Source organism: Felis catus, chromosome B1, assembly GCF_018350175.1.
Source record: "Felis catus isolate Fca126 chromosome B1, F.catus_Fca126_mat1.0, whole genome shotgun sequence".
NCBI lineage: Eukaryota > Metazoa > Chordata > Mammalia > Carnivora > Felidae > Felis > Felis catus.
Genome location: NC_058371.1, coordinates 161,346,870 through 161,368,486, shown reverse-complemented (window position 1 = coordinate 161,368,486; position 21,617 = coordinate 161,346,870). Strand labels below are relative to the sequence as shown.

At 45.5% G+C, this 21,617-nt stretch overlaps 1 protein-coding gene across 1 annotated transcript in view; it reads left to right on the top strand.

Moving 5' to 3' along the window:
- The window catches only part of KIT (KIT proto-oncogene, receptor tyrosine kinase), a gene marked incomplete at both ends in the record, with an annotated part of 85,980 nt that overhangs the window by 21,431 nt on the left and 42,932 nt on the right, over nt 1-21,617 (top strand). Inside the window, 4 exon segments of the mRNA NM_001009837.3 lie at nt 16,355-16,381; nt 16,384-16,623; nt 19,448-19,729; nt 20,829-20,965. Of these exon segments, the coding sequence (NP_001009837.3) occupies nt 16,355-16,381; nt 16,384-16,623; nt 19,448-19,729; nt 20,829-20,965 (686 nt within the window).

The window sequence follows — 21,617 nt, the reverse complement described above, 5'->3', positions numbered from 1 at the left end:
ACTTATTGTAAACCCCTTTTAGATTAAGTGAGTGTAATAAACGCAATATATTTTGGAACAAAAGTCATAAACACAAATGCCTGCTCAAATAGCCACAATCAGAAGAGCTATGATCTGTGGAGCTGGCCAGGACCGTGGATGGCGCACATGGCTGTAATTTTATGTTTTGGTGCCTGTGTCCTTTGTTTACCAGATGCCATTTTCCCTCATAACTGCAGTCCATCCATATCCCCCCCACCCGCGCTTTCCTGCCCATCCTGGAGGGATGGATCCCAGCGTGGCTCTAATGCTTTCTTGGGTACTCCCTTATCCTCCTTCGCTGCTGTCATGCACAGTAATTGTAGCAGTAGTAAAAGCAAGACCATTTACTGCAGCAAGGTACATGCAGGATTTGGAGGTGAAAGAAGAATCCTGAAATATTGTACCCCCTGCTAGAGATGTGAAAACCGAGGCTTGGAAAGGTCAAGTAACTTCCCCCAAGTCTCACATAGCTTGGATTGCGATCCGTGGTTCTCTGCCTCCGAAACGAACACCTTTTTTCATTCCTGTTGCTTTACTTGCTCACCCAGGCTCAGAGAAGCACCACCATTTCCAGGCTCTGAGCTTGCTTCTAGACTTTAAAACATTGCTAAATAAAGTTACAGAAGTTGCAAGACTGGTACAAAGAGCCCCTGGATACCCTTTACCTAGACTCTCTGATTTGTTAACATTTCGACACTTTTATGTTGTGTATATACGTACTATTGTTTCTGAACCGTTTGAGAGTAAGTTGCTACTATGCACCCCTTCCCTTCCCTTCCCCTCCTTCCCCCCTCCCTGCCCCGCCAAACTCATCTGAAGGAGACCCTGCCTCCTGTATTTTATGAGAGCACAGAGGCCACCCAGAATGAATTCCTTCTTCTGCCCTCCACCCAAGTGTGATCTTTCCCCCTTTCCTCTAGGGTGGGACCCTGGGCCAGGGAGGGACACTCTGGGCTTTTGCCCTCAACCTTAGTCTGAGCTCTTCAAATTCAACTCAGACCCCACAACTCCTCTGCCTTCCCGGAAATTGGTTCTCTCTAGCACCTTTAAAAAAAAAAAAAGGAATCTCTTCTCGGCAAGGTAACACAAAGGCAAATAAAAGGGAGCTTTCTGAATGTTTCTACCTATTCTGTAAAAGGAGGAGAGAGGGGATTCCCCCTCTGCTTGTTATCCAAAGCTGCAGCTAATTCAAGTCTGTTTGCAAGACAGTTATCAATGCTGGTAACCTTTTTTTTTTTCCTGGCAACTGCCTCAGATAAAATTCCCTTTTTTAAAAAATTAATACTTTTGTTTTTACTTCCTTGGGTATAAACCAGCTCTGTGGCTATAAAGTGACATTTTGAAAGTGGAAACAGAAGGAGAAAAGGTTCTGTCTGCTCTGTGTATGGGATGGATGGGAAGGTACAATTTCCCTTATCTGATAGATCCATTAAAAGCAGGATTTACAGGGACGCCTGGGTGGCTCAGTCGGTTAAGCATCTGACTTCGGCTCAGGTCATGATCTCACGGTTCGTGAGTTCGAGCCCCACGTCCAGCTCTGTGTTGACAGCTCAGAGCCTGGAGCCTACTTCAGATTCTGTGTCTCCCTCTCCCTCTGCCCCTCCCTCACTCACACTCTGTCTCTGTCTCTCTCTCTCTCAAGAATAAATAAACATAAAATTTTTTTTTAAAAACAGGATTTAAAATTTATTCACTAGTCACATGTATTGATTTACCCATTATGGTGAAAATTAGCTTAAATGTCTACTTAAGCCAAGCATAATGCCTAGCATTTTTTAGAACTAGAAAATCCGAGCGGTCTTTCAAAAAAGACCTTTGAAGGCAAGGTTTCAAAGATGCCTTAGGAAAACAACCCACATGTCAGGATGAATGGATATATACAGACGGCCTCTGTGCATACAATGGAATATTACTCAGTTTTCAAAAGGAGATTTTGACACATGCTACAACATGGAAGGAAGAGCCTTGGAGACATTCTGCTGATATAAACATAAAAGGGCCGATATTTTATGGTTCCACATATAGGAGGTTTCTAGAATAGCCCATTCATAGAGACAGAGAGTAGAATGGTGGTCGCCAGGGGCTATGGGGCAAGTAGCGGTGGAAGGGGCAGTTTCCGTTCAGTGAGTACAAAGTTTCAATGATAAAAAAAGTTCTGGAGGTGCCCAGTGGTGGTGTTTGCACAACATTGTAATGCCAATCAAGTGTAAAATGAAAAATGGTTAAAATGGTAGGTTTTATGTCCTGGATGTTTTGTCTCCATGAAAACCAAGTTGAAATGCCCCAGTTGGCGTAGATTTGTGTGTATATATAAATACGGACAAGCTGGCCCCTCACTTACTGGCATTTTATTTGATGTCATTAGAATTAGATGCTGTGGAAGTAGGACTAGTGCTTATGGTTGGCATGTATTATTATTAAAGTTTTCATGTGCTGTGCGCACAACCTCATTTCCCCTCCTAAACCTGGGAGTTGGCATTTTGAGGAAATCTTAGTTCCCAGGAGGGGTAAATGGGATGGTAATTAGTTAGCATGGGTGCATCCTGGGTCCTCACCGGTAGGCACTGCCACAGCCGCGCAGGGCAACACTAATGTGAGGGTAGCTGATGCCCGACAGGTCCTTGTGCAAAATCTTGCAAGGATCCGGCCTCTGTCTCTGGAGCATGCAGCCTGAAGGTGAGCCACACATGGCACTCTGCCTTGGTGCTTGGCAGGACTTGGGGTAACACCGGCCTCTGGCTAGTACGGCTGACCTTCCCCAAGCTCTTTTTGCTTTTTTCACTTTGTTCCCAATCCTTCTTTAAGTTAAGGAAGTTAAAGTTGAAAGAGGGGCGCCTGGGTGGCGCAGTCGGTTAAGCGTCCGACTTCAGCCAGGTCACGATCTCGCGGTCCGAGAGTTCGAGCCCCGCGTCAGGCTCTGGGCTGTGTCTTCTGTGTCTCCCTCTCTCTCTGCCCCTTCCCCGTTCATGCTCTGTCTCTCTCTGTCCCACAAATAAATAAACGTTGAAAAAATAAAGTTGAAAGAAGTCAAGAGCTCCTCCTCCCCCACCCCAAGCTTCACAGATGGTGAGGGTCTCCCGGTGGTTATTGTATTCAAATCCTTAATGCTTCTTATCAGGTTCAGATTTCAGTAAGTGCTTTCCAGAACTCAGAAACACGGAAATGTATGTATTTACAACAGGAGCTGTACTGGGCTGCTGGGGAAAACCCCCTGGAAATGAGAAAGTTCCTCTTTTCTGTTGCAGGGATGGATCCTAATATATTGTGCTTGTCAAATCCAGACCTTATCTGATTCCCCAAAGACTGACCTCATAATGGCGGAGAAGGGTTTCCTCTCCCTGTGTGTCTTTGTCTGAGATCAAAAGAGGAAGTCCTGCTTCCTCAAACATTGGGTTGTATTTTTCTTCGGGACGAGTGAGTAGGAAATCTATTAAGTAGTCCCATGACAGTTTCTGCTGCTGGTGAGGTATGCAAATCTAGAAGGAATCTTGCAAAATAATCAGCGGAGAAGGGTCCTTTCAGTGTTGAGTGATACTCACCTCTCCACACCTCTGTTCACATTATAAGAAGTTAAGAGCCAGGGATCAGATTCCACATTTAGGCCCTTATTCTATGTTCACACATGAGTTTTGTTTATTTATTTTATATTAAATATAATTTATTGTCAGAGTGGTTTCCATACAACACCCAGTGCGCATCCCAACATGTGCCCTCCTCAGTGCCCATCACCCACTTTCCCCTCTCCCCCACCACCCCCCCATCAACCCCCAGTTCACACAGGAGTTCTAAAACAAAGTGATTAGATACTATTTATATCCTAAGAGAATCATTGCTATTCATTCTTGCCACAATTAGTCGAGTACCTTTTATGTCCAGCCACTGGATCTTGACCCTTTTGTGGCCTAAGTACTTGATTACGGATCCTAAACTCCGAGAGCTTTTGATGGCCTCTTTATAATTTTTCAGAAGAGGAAACTGAGGCCTAGAGAACCTAAGTGACTTGCCCAAGATTTCGAATCCAGAACTTCTGTATTCCCTACCATTACGTTTTTTTCTTCACACCCTTCCCTAACTGCTGAAGAGGAAAAAAAAAGGCAGTTATACATTTTATCTAAAGTAGATAAATATTATTTATCTTAGCAGAAACCAAACAATTAATAATTTTGCTTATTCCCCCCAACCTGAGAAAAGCTTTGACAGGTGTCCTGTCTTTAAAAGGCATTTATTGGAAGCTTGAATCTTTGCTGCTCGGTCCTCTTTGTAAGTTTCCTGAGAAGAAAGCAGAATATTTAACACCTCCTTGATCTTGGGTCTGCTTTGCTCGAGGTCGGGGGTGTGTGGGGGGGGGGTGGCGGAGGGGGGGGGAGGTCTTCTTCTGCCACCAGATGGCATGCTTGTGAATCAAGAAGCAGTAGAATGAAGGAATTGAAGGTACAGGCACAGAGAAGCTCCCAGTTGTACCAGGTTGAGGAATCTGGGGAGGTGCTTTACAGCCGAGGACGAGATGTGCATTCTTTCACCAGGGATCCCAATAATAGCCATGAGAGCAAGAAATGCAAGGACAGCAGATAAGGTATGATCAACACAGGTGATTCAGTAGTTCTGGGTTTGTCCAAGCACGCACCTTACTGGTTCTGTGGTTAAGGCAGAAAATGGAGGGGCTGACTTGGCCCCCAGGAGGAAACCACTCTCCGTGGCAGAGGCAGGAAGGGCCCAAACCACAGGTGAATCCACCTAGGCTGAAAGCCCACAGAAAGGTGGTGGGTGAGAAGGTAGAATGGGGGGGGGGGGGAATGCAGCCTGGCCCTGCCTTCCGAGAGATGAGCACCCCTGTTTATGGTGGGACATCCGTTTCTAGCACTGGGGAGCCTGATGAACCTCTCTTCCCTGGACGTCCATGAGAAGGCAGGACCCACATGTGGTACCACTGGCCCCTTTGTACCCCTTTCCTGGAAAGAGCAGGTCCAAAGAAAAAAGACCTGGAGGGGCGCCTGGGTGGCTCAGTGAAGTGTCCGACTCTTGATTTTGGCTCAGGTCATGATCTCATGGTTCGTGGGATTGAGCCCTGCATGGGGCTCTGTGCTGACAGCACGGAGCCTGCTTGAGATTCATATTCTCTCTCCCTCTCCCTCTCCCTCTCCCTCTCCCTCTCCCTCTCCCTCTCCCTTTCCCTCTCTCTCTCTCTCTCCCTCCCCCTCTCTCTCCCTCCCTTCCCCTCTCTTGCTCTCTCCACCCCTCGCCCCCAATAAACATTAACAAAAAAAAAAAAAAAAAGGAAAGGACCTGGACAATAAGCCTTTTCACCTTGGCTTTGGTGCCATTGACCCCCACATAAGGCTCCTGCACCTTATGGCCACATTCATCAGCCCCTGAGGTCAGGCAGCAACAGCCCAGGAGCCTGCGGCAGGTCTGTACTGACCTTCTCTGCCAATCACTCCTCTCGCTGTCCCTCTTCCTTGTCTTTCCTTCTTTGTTCTCCCGCCTCTGTGGCTCCCCTTCCCCACATTATAACTCAGCCCTCTAGGAGCCGCTGCCTCCCATGCTGTCGAGCTCCAAGAGTCCTCCTGCCCCCCCCCCCCCCCCCGTGGCCCCAAGGTTGCCGGCCTTCAACAGCACGCGCAGTCAAGGTTCCTCTTCTCCCACACCCACGACCATTGGAGATTCTGGTGCAAATTGGCGTAGGGTGGGACTGGGACGTTGGCGATTCTGGCGTGTGGCCAGCGTTGTAATGAGTGATATAGGCTAGGATGTGTCTGTTAGTGACCAGTCTTGTGTGCTGATAATTGAGGGGCTCGTTCTCTGTCCACTTCTGGTCCCCCACCGGCTGCATGCCCTCAGAGATTCTGGCATCCATCTAGAAGGTCCTCTACACCACCTTATCTGGAATTTCTTGGTTCTCCTTTACCAACCTAGCCATGCCATCTCTACCCTACTCTAGCCACCTTGTGTCTGTCATCTCCTTTTTGGCCCCTCTGTATTCTTCCTCCCTGGATGATTCTAGGGACACGGCTGGTTAGCCCCCCTCCCCCAGTCACTTGCTGTGTGCTGGTGAGTGTGTTTGTGGCCCTGACACAGCACCCCCCCCAGCCGTCCCCCCAGCAAACTTCCCGGACATTCCAGTGCCACCCACTGGTCCAAATACTTCTAAATCTTCTTCCTCCTCCAGGCTGTCAGCACCGCATCTCCCCATCACCTAAGCCAAACACAGGTGTCCTGTCTTCTTCCTCTCGCTTTTTCGATACTCAGATGCAGCCCACCCCAGGACCTTTACTCACCCATCAATACTATCCTTTACTGCTCCCTCTGAGGTCTGACCAGCACACATCAGTCGCTCCCCGTCAGGCTGGGCTCACCCCCTTCCTGTGATGAAGGGGGCCTGTGATGATCCCAAAGGGGGCCCTGTGATGATCCTGCCCCTCAGGACCTATGGCCTCACACCGTGATGTTGCACACACCTTCTTAGGTCTGCCATATTTGCTCCTAATAGACCTTTCCCCTCCTCTACCCCGGGGCTTGGCCAGGTCACACAGCCAGGTCACGCTCTTTATTCTGAGCTTTGGGAATCCTCTTCTTGCCCCGCCCCGTTTCCCTTCTTGCTCTGCTGGCTTCATTCTAAGGCTCTGTGTTCTCCTGGGCCCCAGCCCCACCCAGGACAAATAGTAGGAGCTCTAGTACCATTTCATCAATGAAGACCCTTTCAGAAGTGCCTGCTTTGTTCCCGTCCCTCGCTGCCACTAATGACTAAGGCTCCGGCTTTTGTTTTTCTGCCCATTAGTTCCCTTCTGTCAATTAGTTCATAATCTTTAGACCAACGTTGCAATATACTTAAGGAGCTGCTGTTTTCAAAAACGATGCTGCAGTGAAGTCTGTGTTATTTTACGATTTTAAACCGACTTTCAAACGGCTGATCGTTTTACAATGGTGTATTGCTATGGCTGGAAACCGTAAACTGTCTCAAATACGGAAACAAATTTTGTATAATCACTGCAAATCCTGTGTCTGATGTAGTACCAAGGCTGGGCGTGCAGATAGAGAATTTCTGTCACTTTTAAGAACTAAGTACAAATGTGCACTGTGCCAAGGGATTGGTTTTGAGGCCACGGCCACAGGAATATCGCCGTGGAAGACCTAAGACAGTGAGATTGTGTCAATTACTTGTTATTTATCTTGTGTCTAACCTGAGTAGATTTTAATAATGAGCTCTATCCCGGTAAGTGCTTTAATCTCGGAATTACAAGGTGAAAGATACAGCTGAACTCTCTCTTACCCAGAAAGTGCTTTGGAAATAGCAGAGTTGTGAATCTGGCATCATGTGATCCATTAGGACCGTTCTCAAACTTGCCCATGGAGGTGCCGTTGAAGGTTGGGGGCAGTAGGGATTTGGATGGTATGTTTGGGAGTGTGTTGTTGTAAGGTGGTTTGGTTTCTTTGAAGGCTCGTGATTTTCCACCCGAAAAGTGAATTTATTTTACTTTCTATTTCACGATCTGTCATATAAAAGAATGTATAAAATTATCCGTCCCTGAAAGAAATTGACCTGCAGGAAGACTGGTTAAAAAGCACTCTAGATCAGAGACACGCCGCTGTGTAGGATGATGTCTCCAATTACCTTCCCTGTCCGGCACCTCCACATTTAATACATGTAGTGATCCCTTCACCGTGCATTTTTTGTCACCTTCTGTATTCCTGGTGCTCTGTGAGGCTTTGAGCACAGAGAGAGATACAGACTTTGCTTTGGGTTCTGAGAGCTTGTGTGGGAGTAAGGTAGGGGCGAGGTCCTTGTAGGATGAGCTTTTCCTGACTACCACACACACCTTCACACTCTGAGAACTTTGCCTTGCCTTTCCTTGAACACACATATAAACAGCGACACGTGCCAATGGACAAGGTCTTACTGGCTCAGCCCTCACGGCCCCTGCCTCTGGAACTTTTTTCATGGTGCTTTTGGGGAGAACAGTAGCTGCCCCCTTGGAGTCCTGGGACATGTTTATCACCTTTCAGTATTTTTATTTCATTGGTGTTGGGTTTGTCCCTGAGGTCTCCATCAGCATCTACTTCACTACCATTGTAATAGTTATGCAGTGTTGAAGCAAAAGACTTGGGTACGTATGGTAGCTTGAACCCAACAGTAAAGTGGGGGCCATGCTGGGATCCCCCGTGGCATGGCTTCCTTCACTCTGGGTGATCCAGGATGGGTTTACAGTCTCCCTGCCACTGGGCCAGAGCATTTTTATAAGGTTCGTTTGGTTTTCACTGAGCTCATGCTCCCGCTCCCTCCCGCTTTATTCTATTTCCAGTATCATCTACTTGTTTTTAAAGCCTCATGGGTGTTGCGGGCAATTACTAGGATCCTTCCAACTTGGTTTTCATCCAGTTTATTCCTGTGGGGATACAAAAGTATGTCAGAAAGAGTAGGATATACAAATCATTAGCCCCCCCCCCCTTTTTTCATTACAAACTGTGGTTAAATAGTACTTGAACTAATGAGTAGTTAGACTACAATGGGGCTTTGAGCTTTGCCTTCGTAGCGACTCCTCCTGCCCTACTTCCTCAAAACTAGAATAGGCCCCTCTACGTGGGTTTTCCTCCCTGCCGTTATTTTACCTGGTTCCTTATATTTGTGTCCAAAGAAAAGGTTTTGAAATGACTTCCTTACTTTTAACCCCAGCTGTAAATCCAGGCTTCGCAGCTTAGACATCTGTGAAGGGCGCAAAGCCCTCGGGAGGATCTTTGAGAATAGGTTTGCAGCAATGGTGGGAGGGGTCCAGCCACTGCTGGCGGGCCTGGGGAGAACCTTGTGCTCAAGCAAGTGGCTCTCACTTACACTGATCATTGAGAACCTTCTCTAGTAGAAGTGCAACCTGGACTCTCAATTAGTATTTTGTTTTATTTTATTATTATTTTTTTTGAGAGGGGGGGGCGCAAGTGAGCGAGGGGCACAGAGAGAGGAGAGGAGAGGAGGGGAGGGGAGGAGGAGGGGAGGGGAGGAGGAGAGGGGAGGGGAGGGGAGGGGAGGAGAGGGGAGGGGAGGAGAGGGGAGGGGAGGAGAGGAGAGGAGAGGGGAGGGGAGGAGCGGAGCGGAGCTCACGGGGCTCGTGTTTTACCCAAAGCGGGGCTCAAGCTCACCGATGTGGGATTCGAACTCACAAACTGAGATCATGACCTGAGCCACCCAGGCACCCTCAATTAGTCTTTTAATTCAGGTATGCCTTGAATATTTTCTTTTCACTTAAGAAAGATGGGCGACCGCATTCTTTTTGGTGGAGAAGCAGAACCTTGTCTTTGAGTTTTGGTTGACTTTGAGTTCGGGATGACTGGCGGGGGTTCTCCGCATACACCACACCCAAGATGCAAGCAAGGTCTGTGGTTTCTAACTTAGTTTCCTTAAATGTAATGCTCGTGAAACTGTTAGGATGCAGATCCACACCCCCCCCCCCCAACCCTGTTTGTGACTTGGAGGCCCTCCTCCAATCGTCTCCTATTTTAGCCACATTGAATTTGACACTCCCTTTAGTTGAGCCGCCTTTAGAGTGTTTCTTAGTTATCAGAGAATCAACAGCCCTTCCCCCTGCCCCCGCCTCCACATACATTTCAATTTTCATAACATGCACTTAATTTATATATATAATACACCACAAGCCGAACTTCCGTAAACAGGCTTGAGAAGTAGACCAAGTGACTCTGATAGCGTGAGTAGGAGAGCAGAGGTGCAGAAAAGAACCTAATGGTCTTGAGTGCTCAGAGTCTCCTGGGTAGGAGTCCACATGGTTTTTTTTTATTTTTTATTTTTTTTTATTTTAAAAACAAATTTTTTTTTTTAACGTTTATTTATTTTTGAGACAGGGAGAGACAGAGCATGAACGGGGGACGGGTAGACAGAGAGGGAGACACAGAATCTGAAACAGGCTCCAGGCTCTGAGCCATCAGCCCAGAGCCCGACGTGGGGCTCGAACTCACGGACCGCGAGATCGTGACCTGGCTGAAGTCGGACGCTTAACCGACTGCGCCACCCAGGCGCCCCTTTTTTATTTTTTTTAATGTTTATTTTTGAGAAAGAGACAGAGTGTGAGTAGGGGAGGAGCAGAGAGAGGAAGACACAGAATCCAAAGCAGGCTCCAGACTGAGCTGTCAGCACAGAGCCCGACGCGGGGCTCGAACTCACAAGCTATGAGATCATGACCTGAGCCGAGATCAGGAGTCGGATGCTTAACCGACTGCACCACCCAGGCGCCCCAGGAGTCCGCATCATTTAAAACATACAGCCTATTCAACCCAGAAGGTTAAAAGACCTTTTATGAATGCCTGCTTTGTGTAAGGTCGTAGAGAGATGGTAGTCAAGATGCTATTCGGACCCTCAGGCACAACTGTGTGGAACGAGTAAAAATCATGACAACAATTAATTATTTTTTTTAATGATATGACTTAAAACAAAGTCAGGGGGCTCACAGAGGCTGATACCAGTGGTCAGCTAAGAAAGATCCAGGGTAGCTGAGAAGGTTTGAGGCTTCACCAGCCAGGGCCTTTAAAGAATTGTTTTTTGTTTTTTTGTTTTTTTTTTTTCTGTTTTTTTTTTTTTTAATTTTAGACATTTTTCTTATTGTGGTAAAATACACATGATATAAAATGTACCATTTTTTTTAATTTTTTTTTTCAACGTTTATTTATTTTTGGGACAGAGAGAGACAGAGCATGAACGGGGGAGGGGCAGAGAGAGAGGGAGACACAGAATCGGAAACAGGCTCCAGGCTCTGACCCATCAGCCCAGAGCCTGACGCGGGGCTCGAACTCACGGACCGCGAGATCGTGACCTGGCTGAAGTCGGACGCTTAACCGACTGCACCACCCAGGCGCCCCATAAAATGTACCATTTTTTTTAAGTGTCCAATTCAGTGCCATTCACATTCACAATGTTGCGCCACCATCACCACTATCCGTGTCCAGAACTTTTTTTTTTCTTTTTTTATCATTCCAAATGGAAATTCTGTACCCATTAAACCCATTAACGCTCCATTCCCCATCCCCCAGCCCTTGGTAGTCTCTATTCTACTTTCTGTCTCTGAATTTGCCTACTGTAGGTACGTCATGTAATGGAATCATACAACATTTATCCTTTTGTTTCTGGCTTGTCTCACATAGCATGATGTTTGTGGAGTTCATCGATGTGGTAACAGGTGTCAGAATTTCCTTTTCATGGCTGAATAATAGTCCCTTGTGTGCACATACTATATTTTGTCTATCTGTTGATGGGCACTTGGGTTGTTTCTACGTCTTGGCTGTTGTAAGTAATGCTGCTGTGAACATGTGTTTGCAAGTATCTGTTTGTATCCCTGCTTTCAATTCTTTTGGGTATGGTTGAATTTTACACTAGTGAAAGGTTATTGAAGGTATGTTGCCATTTATCTTTTTTTTTTTTTTTTTTTGGCATTTATCTTGATAGTGTTAAAGTCTTGCAACATTATTGACTATGATGGCCCAGAGCCATCAGTCCCTCTAGTAGTTGGTCCCCACAATGGTAGGATTTGCCATTTCTTTTTTTTGGCTCATTAATTAACATGTGTTCAGGGAATAGAAAACAACTCATAAATTAGCCTTAGCCAAACACAATTAAGGAAGCACATTTTCTAATGCAAAGAGTCCTGATGTAGATAAAACCCAATTCAACAAACATTTGTTGAGAACTTGCTACGTGCCAAACACTTTCAATAACGTGTGATTTCAGAACAATTTCAAAGCTCAGTTGGAATACCTTATTGGTTTTGAATTTAAAATATAATAAAGGCAGGTAGATGTGTATATACACTTTTTTTGAAGTTTATTATTATTATTTTTTTAGTAATCTCTACACCCGACATGGGGCTCGAACTCATAGCCCTGGGATCAAGAGACGCATGTTCTTCCAACTTGTCAGGTGCCCCTTGCAAACCTTTAACATGTATCTCTGGTTTTTTTCTATTGTGAGAACATTATAATAACATTCAAGATAGTTTGGAAAAAAGAGAATAAATGATACACAGAGTCCCACTGTAATATAAGCTCTATTGTCCTTTTACAGGGTGAGTTAGAGGGTTGAACTTACAAATTATGTATTTTGAAAATAAAATCCTTAATGCTTCTGGTGGCAATTATTTTAAAATTTGTTTTTTAAATCTCTAGAAGGAAAGCCTACAGCAGTGATCTCAAATTTGGAGGCTTCTTTCTTGGAGGTATCTATAGCAGTTTAATGGATGAGTGGAGCCACTCCCCTAGTGGAGCCGCAGAAATGCCATCTGTCCTCTTTTGGGGGTAGATCGGTGGGCTGTTGACACCTGTTACAGGGGCTGGGTGTTTAGGAACCTGTCCTTCCTCGGATCTTTCACATGTTCAGGGATCGAAGGGAATGTTTTCATGACTGTGCCAGGGGAAAAAACACAATTTAGGATTAGGAGGAGGTAAGACGTAGACGTCCATGGACCACGTGTAAGCATCAGTACAAACCAAATGGGTGATGGGGCTGGACATGTTGGACGGATTTAGTGAGGACAGGTGATCATGGGGAGGGACTAACACCCATGAAAACAGGGCTTTCCACGTGGCGTGAAGGTGATTTGTGGAGTTGGTGTGTTCTGGGGACATGGGCGGAAAGATGGACCGAACAAGGAATAGAGTGGTTTACAGGCTCCTTAGCCAGCCAGCCTAAGGATCTGTCTTATTGGAGAGGCAGGTAAAGGTCCGGAGGAAGCAGCTATAATTAGCTATTAAATGATAAAGCACCCATGAAAAGTGCTTTGCAAACCATACATGATGTCAGAGTTAGCTGCTGCAGCCTCTGTTAGGGTTTTTGAGGCTGGGAGTGGGGTTGTTGAGAGGTGGTGCTTTAGGCTGATAGATCTCAGGGTTATGAGGTTTGAGGAGCTGTGAGTGGGGTGGCCGGAGACATGGAGATCTTTTAGGAGAGGAGGCCGTCTCTCTGTGAGATAATAAGTGGCCAGTCTGGGGGCGGGACAGCAGGCGTGGAAAGACAGACAAGGAGGAGTGGCAGAAAGATTGCTAGGATTTGCTGCCAAGGAGGCAGAAGTCAGGCAGGAACCTGTTTGGGAAATGACGGAACCATTTACATTCATAGAAAGTGAATAAGTCAGGACCAATTGGAGGAGTGATAAGAAGTTCTGTTTTGTTTTTTTTTTTAATTTTTTTTTTTAATGTTTATTTCTGAGACAGAGAGAGAGCATGAGTCAGGGAGGGGCAAAGAGAGAGGGAGACACAGAATCAGAAGCAGGCTCCAGGCTCTGAGCTGTCAGCACAGAGCCTGACGCGGGGCTCGAACTCACAGACTGCGAGATCATGACCTGAGCTGAAGTCGGACGCTCAACCGACTGAGCCACCCAGGCACCCCAAGAGGTTCTGTTTTTAGAATAATCGTGTCGAATATTTACTAGTATTGTCTAGGTGCCCCCAGACGGTTCTGAGGGCTTTATATAATGGCCTTATGAAATAGGTTCTGTTACTGTCCCTCCTTTGCAAATGAGCAAACTGAGACCCAGTTGATGAGGAACCGGCCTAAGGATCACACACTGACTAATGGCAGAGCCAGGATGGACATTTAGACTGTTTTCAGTCCAAGGTCTTACCAAGTATACTTTACGGCTTTGCTGTAATAGCCAATGTTTATTAAAGGTGCCCAGTCCTGTGTTAAGCTCCTTACATGTATTTGCCGCATTTGATTCCCATAAGAACTCTGAGATGAGGGTATTTTTTTTTTTTTTTATCGTTTTCCAGATGTGGAAACTTGGGCACAGAGAAGTTGAGTGGCCTGCCTTAGGTCACACAGTGAGGTTTAGCATACATTGGCATAGTAGGTCTCTGGAAGTCAGCAATATTTATTCAACTGGATTGTAATATCTACATATACCCTTAAGATCCACTCCCGAGAAAACTGAATTGATCGAAATATATGGCAATACAAATTCTTTAAGAATTTTTGGATTAAATTTACTGTCCACGTCACTGCTATTTACTTGGAACTACTCCCTTTTCACCACGGGATAAATAAGTGAAGTGATAGCGTCTTCATTTATTGTTGTGCCCATTTTCATTATTTAGTGTGCTGTATAACTTTAAAAATAATCCCAAGCACTTTGTTTTTATATCCCGTCTCCTCCATCTAGATGCTGAGGCCAGCAGGTATAGGTGGTCTTGGCCTATAGCACTTCTTATGTTGTTGGTGCTTAATAACATTTGATGATTATAATTGACCTTGTTATTACCGTCTGCGAATCCAAGTTGCTGAGTGTCTTTAATCTGGGGTGTACTTGGCATGATCTCTTGGAGCCGCAATTGAAGCCATGGTTGAAAGGTGCCCGGATGAGATCGTTTGTCTGGATGACAAATTGGAATCGAGACTGGTCATCTATGTGCACCTGCGGCAGACAGTTTGAGTGCTTCTTCGGAGCATCTTTGGTCCGTGCCACTCCACAGACTCTCTTCCTTCTATGCTCACATGTTAAGGGATCCCTTCTGTAACTTTTAGCCTCATTTGACTACAGATCTATTTCTCTGCCTTCTCTTGCTGCAGCTTCTCAGCAAGAGGTCTACACTTAGACTTTAACCTTGGAGCACGCAGACACTCCCACTCACCTGAAATTGTACTCTCAGATTTCCTGTGATCTCTTTCCCACCAAATGCAGGGACTTTGGTTCATGCCCTTGACCTTGCTCAGCACCTGCCTTAGGACCCACTACCTTTTCTTTGAAACCGTCTGATGTGTTGCCTTCCCTCCCCTCTTTAGCAACTCCCCTTCCTTTCTGGTTGTGCCTTTTTGTTGTTTTTGTTGTTTGTTTGAGTTTTAAATCTTAGCTGGGAGAGCTCTCCAAGATTGGTACTGTGTGTTCCTCTTTTTTCCACAATCTCTTACCCTTGACTGTCTGATCCCGTCTTTTAACCCCACATGTTATTGCAGGGCTCTCGCCCCTCCTGTCCCCATCCCTTTATGATTCTGTCCCCACCTCCCCACCCCCAATCATGCCAAACGTGTAGAGAGTTTCCTGGTGTGGGGTAGGTATCCCATTTCGCCCATGACCTTGCAGAAGTGATTGAAAGCACCCCAGGGAGTTCTGTTCCCCTGATGCTCTAGCCCACCTCGTCCAGGGACTCTTTCTTCCATCTCCCTCACCCAGGCTGTAGGTGAGTCTATCTTTGTAGCTTTCATTGCACTATAACCATTGATGTGTTTTTCCTCTGGCGTACGCGGCATCCTTAGTCTCAAATCCTTACTGTAAGTCTTATCGCTTCTGCCTACCTGAGAACCAGGGCTTTTCACTGATTTCCTTGACTCCAATTGATCTCTAGTATCTTACTCTGCATGTCACCTTTCTACTGAAAACCGTATGGTGCCTCTGCGCGTGGTCTCTGTGGTATATGTCCATGGCACGTGTCTCGTCTTTGGCCTTTTCTGGCCCAGCCCACCTCCTACTTCTTCAGCTTTAAAGCTAAAACTCGGAGCTATGTTTCACTTATTCTGACATGGAAGCAGTGTGTTCTGTAAACTCTGGAGTGTGTGTAAGAACCACGTGTTGCACTTCACGTGGACTTTTGCAGATCACAATTAATGCATTTATGCCCAAAGCTTTTGCAGATCGTAATTCATGCATTTATGCGACAGATGGATGAATGAGTTGACTGCTGCGAATTTTCTAAGGTTCAAGTTTCATATTCAGAGTCTAAAGTTTGCATCTTTAAACTAGGACGCCTGTCTAGGCATTAGTTTGATTAGGCTGCAACCCGACAAATGTCGTGAAACCTCTCATGGTCTGATCTTTCAAATGGGATTTTCATTTTCTGCCCTATTGCTTGGAACTCATAAATAGTTCTCCTTTTGATGAACATCACCATGTAAGGAGCACTGCATACAAATAACAGTTCACAGCCAAGCTGTGTCATGATCATGTACGTTTTGCCACGAGAGTAACAGGTCAGGAGTTTGTGTGTGTGTGTTTTTATAGTGCGAGGTTTTGTTTTTGTTGTTTCTAGGCTGGGTGTCAGTAAGTCAGTACCACGGCGACGGCCCCTATTCAGAGTGGAAACTTGACCCAGCTGGGGTGTTTAGCCCAGAGAAGGCCATGGCATCCAGTGAGTTGGTTGCATACCAAGTGCGACCCTCTAGTTGAGAGTTGCAGAAAATAATTCAGTAGATGAACTTAAACTTTAAACAGAACTCTTTCTAACTATAAATAGCCGGGCAGCTCTGTCCTATTTTTATTGTAGAGCACACAGAAGATGGAAATCAATATCGGAAGAAATGCTTTATTTCGCCAAGGAAAAAGATCATACTCAACACGATTCTGACTCTTCTTGGCAGGCTCTTCTCAACCATCTGCGAGTCCGGGGAATGGTCTCTACCGTCCATCCATCCAGCAACGTCAGAGTTAATAGTCAGTGCTGGCGACGAGATTAGGCTGTTGTGCACCGATCCAGGGTTTGTCAAATGGACTTTTGAGACCCTGGGCCAGTCGAGTGAGATCACACACAATGAATGGATCACGGAGAAAGCAGAGGCCACCAACACGGGCAATTACACGTGCACCAACGGAGGCGGCTTAAGCAGTTCCATTTACGTGTTTGTTAGAGGTAAACGTGTGGCTTTCTTTCATGCTATGCTTTGGAGAACTTAAGAGCTTGTTCTTAATTATGGATGACATATACATGGCCAGCCAGAGATAAAATGTTACTGGCTGGGTCTAGAAAACCTAAAACAAATTATTCTTAGTTAGTCCCCCCCCCCCCCATCTTTTGACACATGGTGGCTGTGGTTATGACTCCAGCTGAAGGTCTGCAAGGCTGTGATGCTCTTCCTAATGAGGTTACAATATGGTGAGCCCATTTGTTCTGGAAGCTCTGAGTAAACCCTGAGAATAAATTGGGCCCTTTGGGAAAGCTGCATTTTAATGCCTTGAGATCCTAGATACTCCCACTTAGTAAAAACACTTCAGGGAACTAAAGGCCTCTAAAGGCCTAAACAGGCCAACACTTCAAAAGAATTGATCCACTTTTAGGGAGCAAATTCCGGAAAAATCACCCAGTCAGCTAATCAACCCCTGTCCCTCTTAGGTTCTTAATAGTTGTCAGTGGATTCATGTAAAAAAAAACAAACCCAAAACCCGAAGAACAGATAAAACAAACAAACTGTGACCTCTTAGAAGAAAAATATGATGGTTGGATTTCTGTACCTCATATCCCATGACAACCTCCATGATTCATCTGTATTTGTGCTTTTCACCTCCTTCTCAAGAGGAGGTTTGCTGAAGGGGCGTAGGCAGGAGGATCTTCTTGTTGATGTAAAAACAAGTACTTAAAGCTTAAGAGATATACCCAGGTTCTAGCAGGACAAAGAGAGTCCCAGTTCTGGTCCTGCGTCTGTACCTAGACTGGGGCTACCATTGAAAGAGGCTGCGTAGGAGGCCTCACCCGTGGTTCTTGTGGAGGAATAATGAGTAAATTTGTCCTAGATCGTAGAGCTTCAGGGTTTCCATTGCAACCTTCAGATAAGATCACCTGCTCTGTCGTCCTGATGTAATTGTCTTTGAGGAGACCGCGTTGTGCAAATTCTAGCTCTATCAAGGGTTAATACAGTTGACTCACCTAGTGTTCACTGTAGAGAAGGTTGCCATGAAATTCACTCTGCCTCTCCTTAGTTTATCTGTTATTCTTTCCTAGGTGGGTAGTTGAAAAATACACAGTGATAAGGCGCAGCTTAGCCTCTGGGTATGATTCTGTAATTGTTGAGCTAACCTGTGTGCTGTTCTTTGACATTCAGGAAGGTACTCTTTAATTTTCAGGTGCTAATGAAGTATCATTCTGCACATTAACGCAATGGGTAAACCACTAAATAAATGGGGACGACTGAATTCGCCAGGTCGGTCTGGCAGATTTCATGGTTTTCTTTGAAGGGAAAGTCTTCCCTAGTAACTTAGCCCTATGCTGAATTATTACTGATTTAAGATGTTTGGATACTTAAGTGATTCATGTTACAGCAATGAAAGAAATTGGGGCGTTGTAGGAGCTAGACTAAGCCACCGAGCAAGAGTAGATGTACAAAAAATAAACCAAACAAATTAGCTATGGCCTCAGACCATAGTTCAGCCATCATGAAGTACTTTATTCATAGAACTCATTAGTAAGGCTGGGAGGTGCATAATTCGTTCTGGAAAATTACCTTTCAAAATTGGTCAGTATATATTTCAATATGCCAAGTTGATTTTTGTGGAACACCTGAATTCCAGGTAGAAAGGACAAGTAAGAAACATTTTAAACATAATCTGTTGGCCCAACCGTGTATCTGTATTCTCTTTACACAGGAGAGGTGGCAGCGTATTGTGTATACAGAATGAGGTTTGTCTTTGCTTATATGAGGTCCCAGTCTGCCTGAGGCTTTTCCAGTCCACACCTGGTGTCCTGGTGTAATTGTTAATAGCACTCCCCTTCACTCACAAGCGTCCTGGTTTGGATGATAAAGTGTTTGCCACCGCATTCCTGAAACTCATGAGCTCCCCTTGGGAATATGGCTTCAGTTGATTTCCACAAGTTTGTATTAATATGCGTCTTTCAAGAGAGTATGGATAGAGCGGGACCCACGTGACATTCGTATGGGGTGGCCTGCTAATAGTTTTCGCAGATTCTATGCAGAAGCCAAAAGATTCTGGAGATTGGGGACTCTGGAAGGGGGTCCCCACAGAACAGTTAAGAGGAAGAATACCTCTCCTCTCTGATCCTGATAGGTAATATCAGACCAGCTTAGTCTTGGCTCATGCTCCTTAGAGTATCCTCTGTTGTGGAAAAAGAGTAAGTTTTGTAATAAAATATCCCCAGATTTTTAAGAGCCCAAGTTGTGGTATCAGTCGGACTGCAGTTCGAGTTCCGCCCAGCCGTTTCTGGACCATGTCACTTTAGGAGAGTGTCTTTAAAAAAAAATAATTTTTTTTTAATGTTTATTTGAGAGAGAGACAGACAGACAGAGTGCAAAGGGGATGGGGGAGTAAAGAGAGAGGGAGACACAGAATCTAAAGCAGGCTCTAGGCTCCGAGCTGTCAGCACAGACAGCTTGCACCCACAGACCACAAGATCATGACCTGAGCCGAAGTCGGACGCCTAACCGACTGAGCCTCCCAGGCGCCCCTAGGAGAGTCACTTTTTTGAGACTTCAGTTTCTTCATGTATAAAAGGGTGATGATGATAGTGCCCTTCACTGAGGGCTGTTTTGAGGGTTAAATGAGAGAAAGCGTAATGGTCCAAGCTTGGTGTCTGACACATGGAAAGGGACAAATGTTAACTGTTACCTAATTAGCAGCATTTGGGTAAATTCTACTTTTGCTCGCAAAGAGAAACGTCGGAGTCATTTGAGATTTTTCAAAAATGTTTTCAACCATTCAAACTACTGATTTTTGACACGCTATAGATCCCGCAAAGCTTTTCCTCGTTGACCTTCCCTTGTATGGGAAAGAAGACCATGATACGCTGGTCCGCTGTCCTCTGACAGACCCAGAGGTGACCAATTACTCCCTCCGGGGGTGCGAGGGGAAGCCTCTTCCCAAGGACTTGACTTTCGTCACCGATCCCAAGGCTGGCATCACAATCAGGAATGTGAAGCGCGAGTACCATCGGCTGTGCCTGCATTGCTCTGCGGACCGGAAGGGCAAGTCCGTGCTGTCGAAGAAATTCACCCTGAAAGTGAGGGCAGGTAAGGGGGGGCCCTTCTCGCGTTCTTCTGGGAGGCGGAGCAGCTGTTGATGTTGATTGGTACACGACTTCTCTCTTCTCGCTGGTCCATCTTTCGATCGGCCGTCAGGCAGCTGGCTCTTCCTCACTCCCGCCGGCTTCAGACTACTGTCAGCTGCTTGTGAACTCTTTGTTGCATAGTCCCCACCCCACACAACCGCCCACGACTGCCTCCAGCGGGGCGCGTTGACCAACGACTGGCATTTAGACCCTACAGGGGGCAGTAGGAGGAGGGGACCGCCGTGAAACCTACCGACATCGGAGCACCCCAAGTTTTGTCACCGCACGAGGTGTTCCTTCCGAGAGAAACTCACTGGGAAGCTTCAGTTACACTATTTGAAAAGATTAGCATACACATTATTCACTCCTTGATTTAGTATTGACAGAGGGATTGACTTTCTCCTCGGCTGTTTAATTTTCATGCATTCCCAAACTCTTCACAATCTGAGGAGGCAAGTACCAACTGAGTACAGACTTTGTTGTTATCCTGGCGTTATGTAGATTATTTTGGTAGCTGGAAGATGTCTAGATTTTGTATCTCAGATCATCAAATTCGACACCAGTTGACATTCAGCAACTGGGGGGCTTTTTTTAAGGTTTTTTGAAAAAGTGTGCTCATTGGCGTTAAGGAAAGTTTGGTTATTTCAAATGGGGGTTTTCAGAGACGGACAACGTATTATTTTTACAGCCTATGGGAGAGATGCCTGTTCGGTTGAAAGAATTTAACTAGGTGCGGGTCACATCCTCATGAAACCATCCAAGGTTGTGTGAGGTAAAGATTAATGCCAGGCCTGCCCGTTTCAAAATAGCATTGTCAAGGAGCGTTGTAATCTCAAAGCAGACAGTCCTATCTTTTTCACCTGGTATTAATGAATTTGCTTGAAGGATACAAGATTTAATTGCTGATGCCTGCTGATGTGCAAGCACTACAGTCAGTAGCATACCTGATATTTTATTTAACAGGCCACCGAATAAGTTGTGCGCATTTGAGGAAAAGTGGCAAGTGAAAATGGCATATAATAGAACAGACTATTTGAGGGTCCCATTTCTTTTTATTCTAGCCATCAGAGCTGTCCCAGTTGTGTCTGTGTCCAAAGCAAGCCATCTTCTTAGGGAAGGGGAAGAATTCTCCGTGATGTGCTTGATAAAAGATGTGTCTAGTTCCGTGGACTCGATGTGGATCAAGGAAAACAGCCCGGTAAGTGGCTTGTTCCCTCCCCCCCCCCCCCCCCCCCATCGATGGTTTTCTCTTTGTGGGAGATGTTAAGGGTTTTTTTTTTTTTTTTTTTTTTTTCCTTAAAAGGGTCTATTAATTGTCCTGGGGAGGCTCAGCTGGTATGTCTGTCTGAGGTGGGACTGTCTGGGCGTGAGTCGAGATGCAGATTTCCCCCTTTCGTGACACCATATGTGGGTGTGTATCTTCATTATTAGTGACACATGCATGTCATTTGGTAAATTTACGTTGAGAAAATCAAAGAGAGGACTTGAGACTCCTTTTGTTACTGTACGCTGTTTCTTTGACTTTCCTGGGGAAATTTTAAGAAAACTAATGATTGCATATTTTCAGACTATTATCAAAGCTATCCAGGGCAGATTATTTAAAATATTGAGCAAAGTTGTCAATGGTTTTTTTTTTCCTTTCACGTTGAAAAAGAGTAAATGGTCTCAGATGCTAACTAGAGAGAGCTCTTCGCTTTCCCACAAAGTGGCCTATCCATTTGAGAGCTGGGTTTCTTTTTTGTATTGATCTGACTCTCCCCTCGGAGGCTGGTTACCTGAGATCAAGTTGCTAATGGTTTTCTGTTTGTTTTAGTCACTATTAATAAAATGGTTATCTTTAATCTGAAACA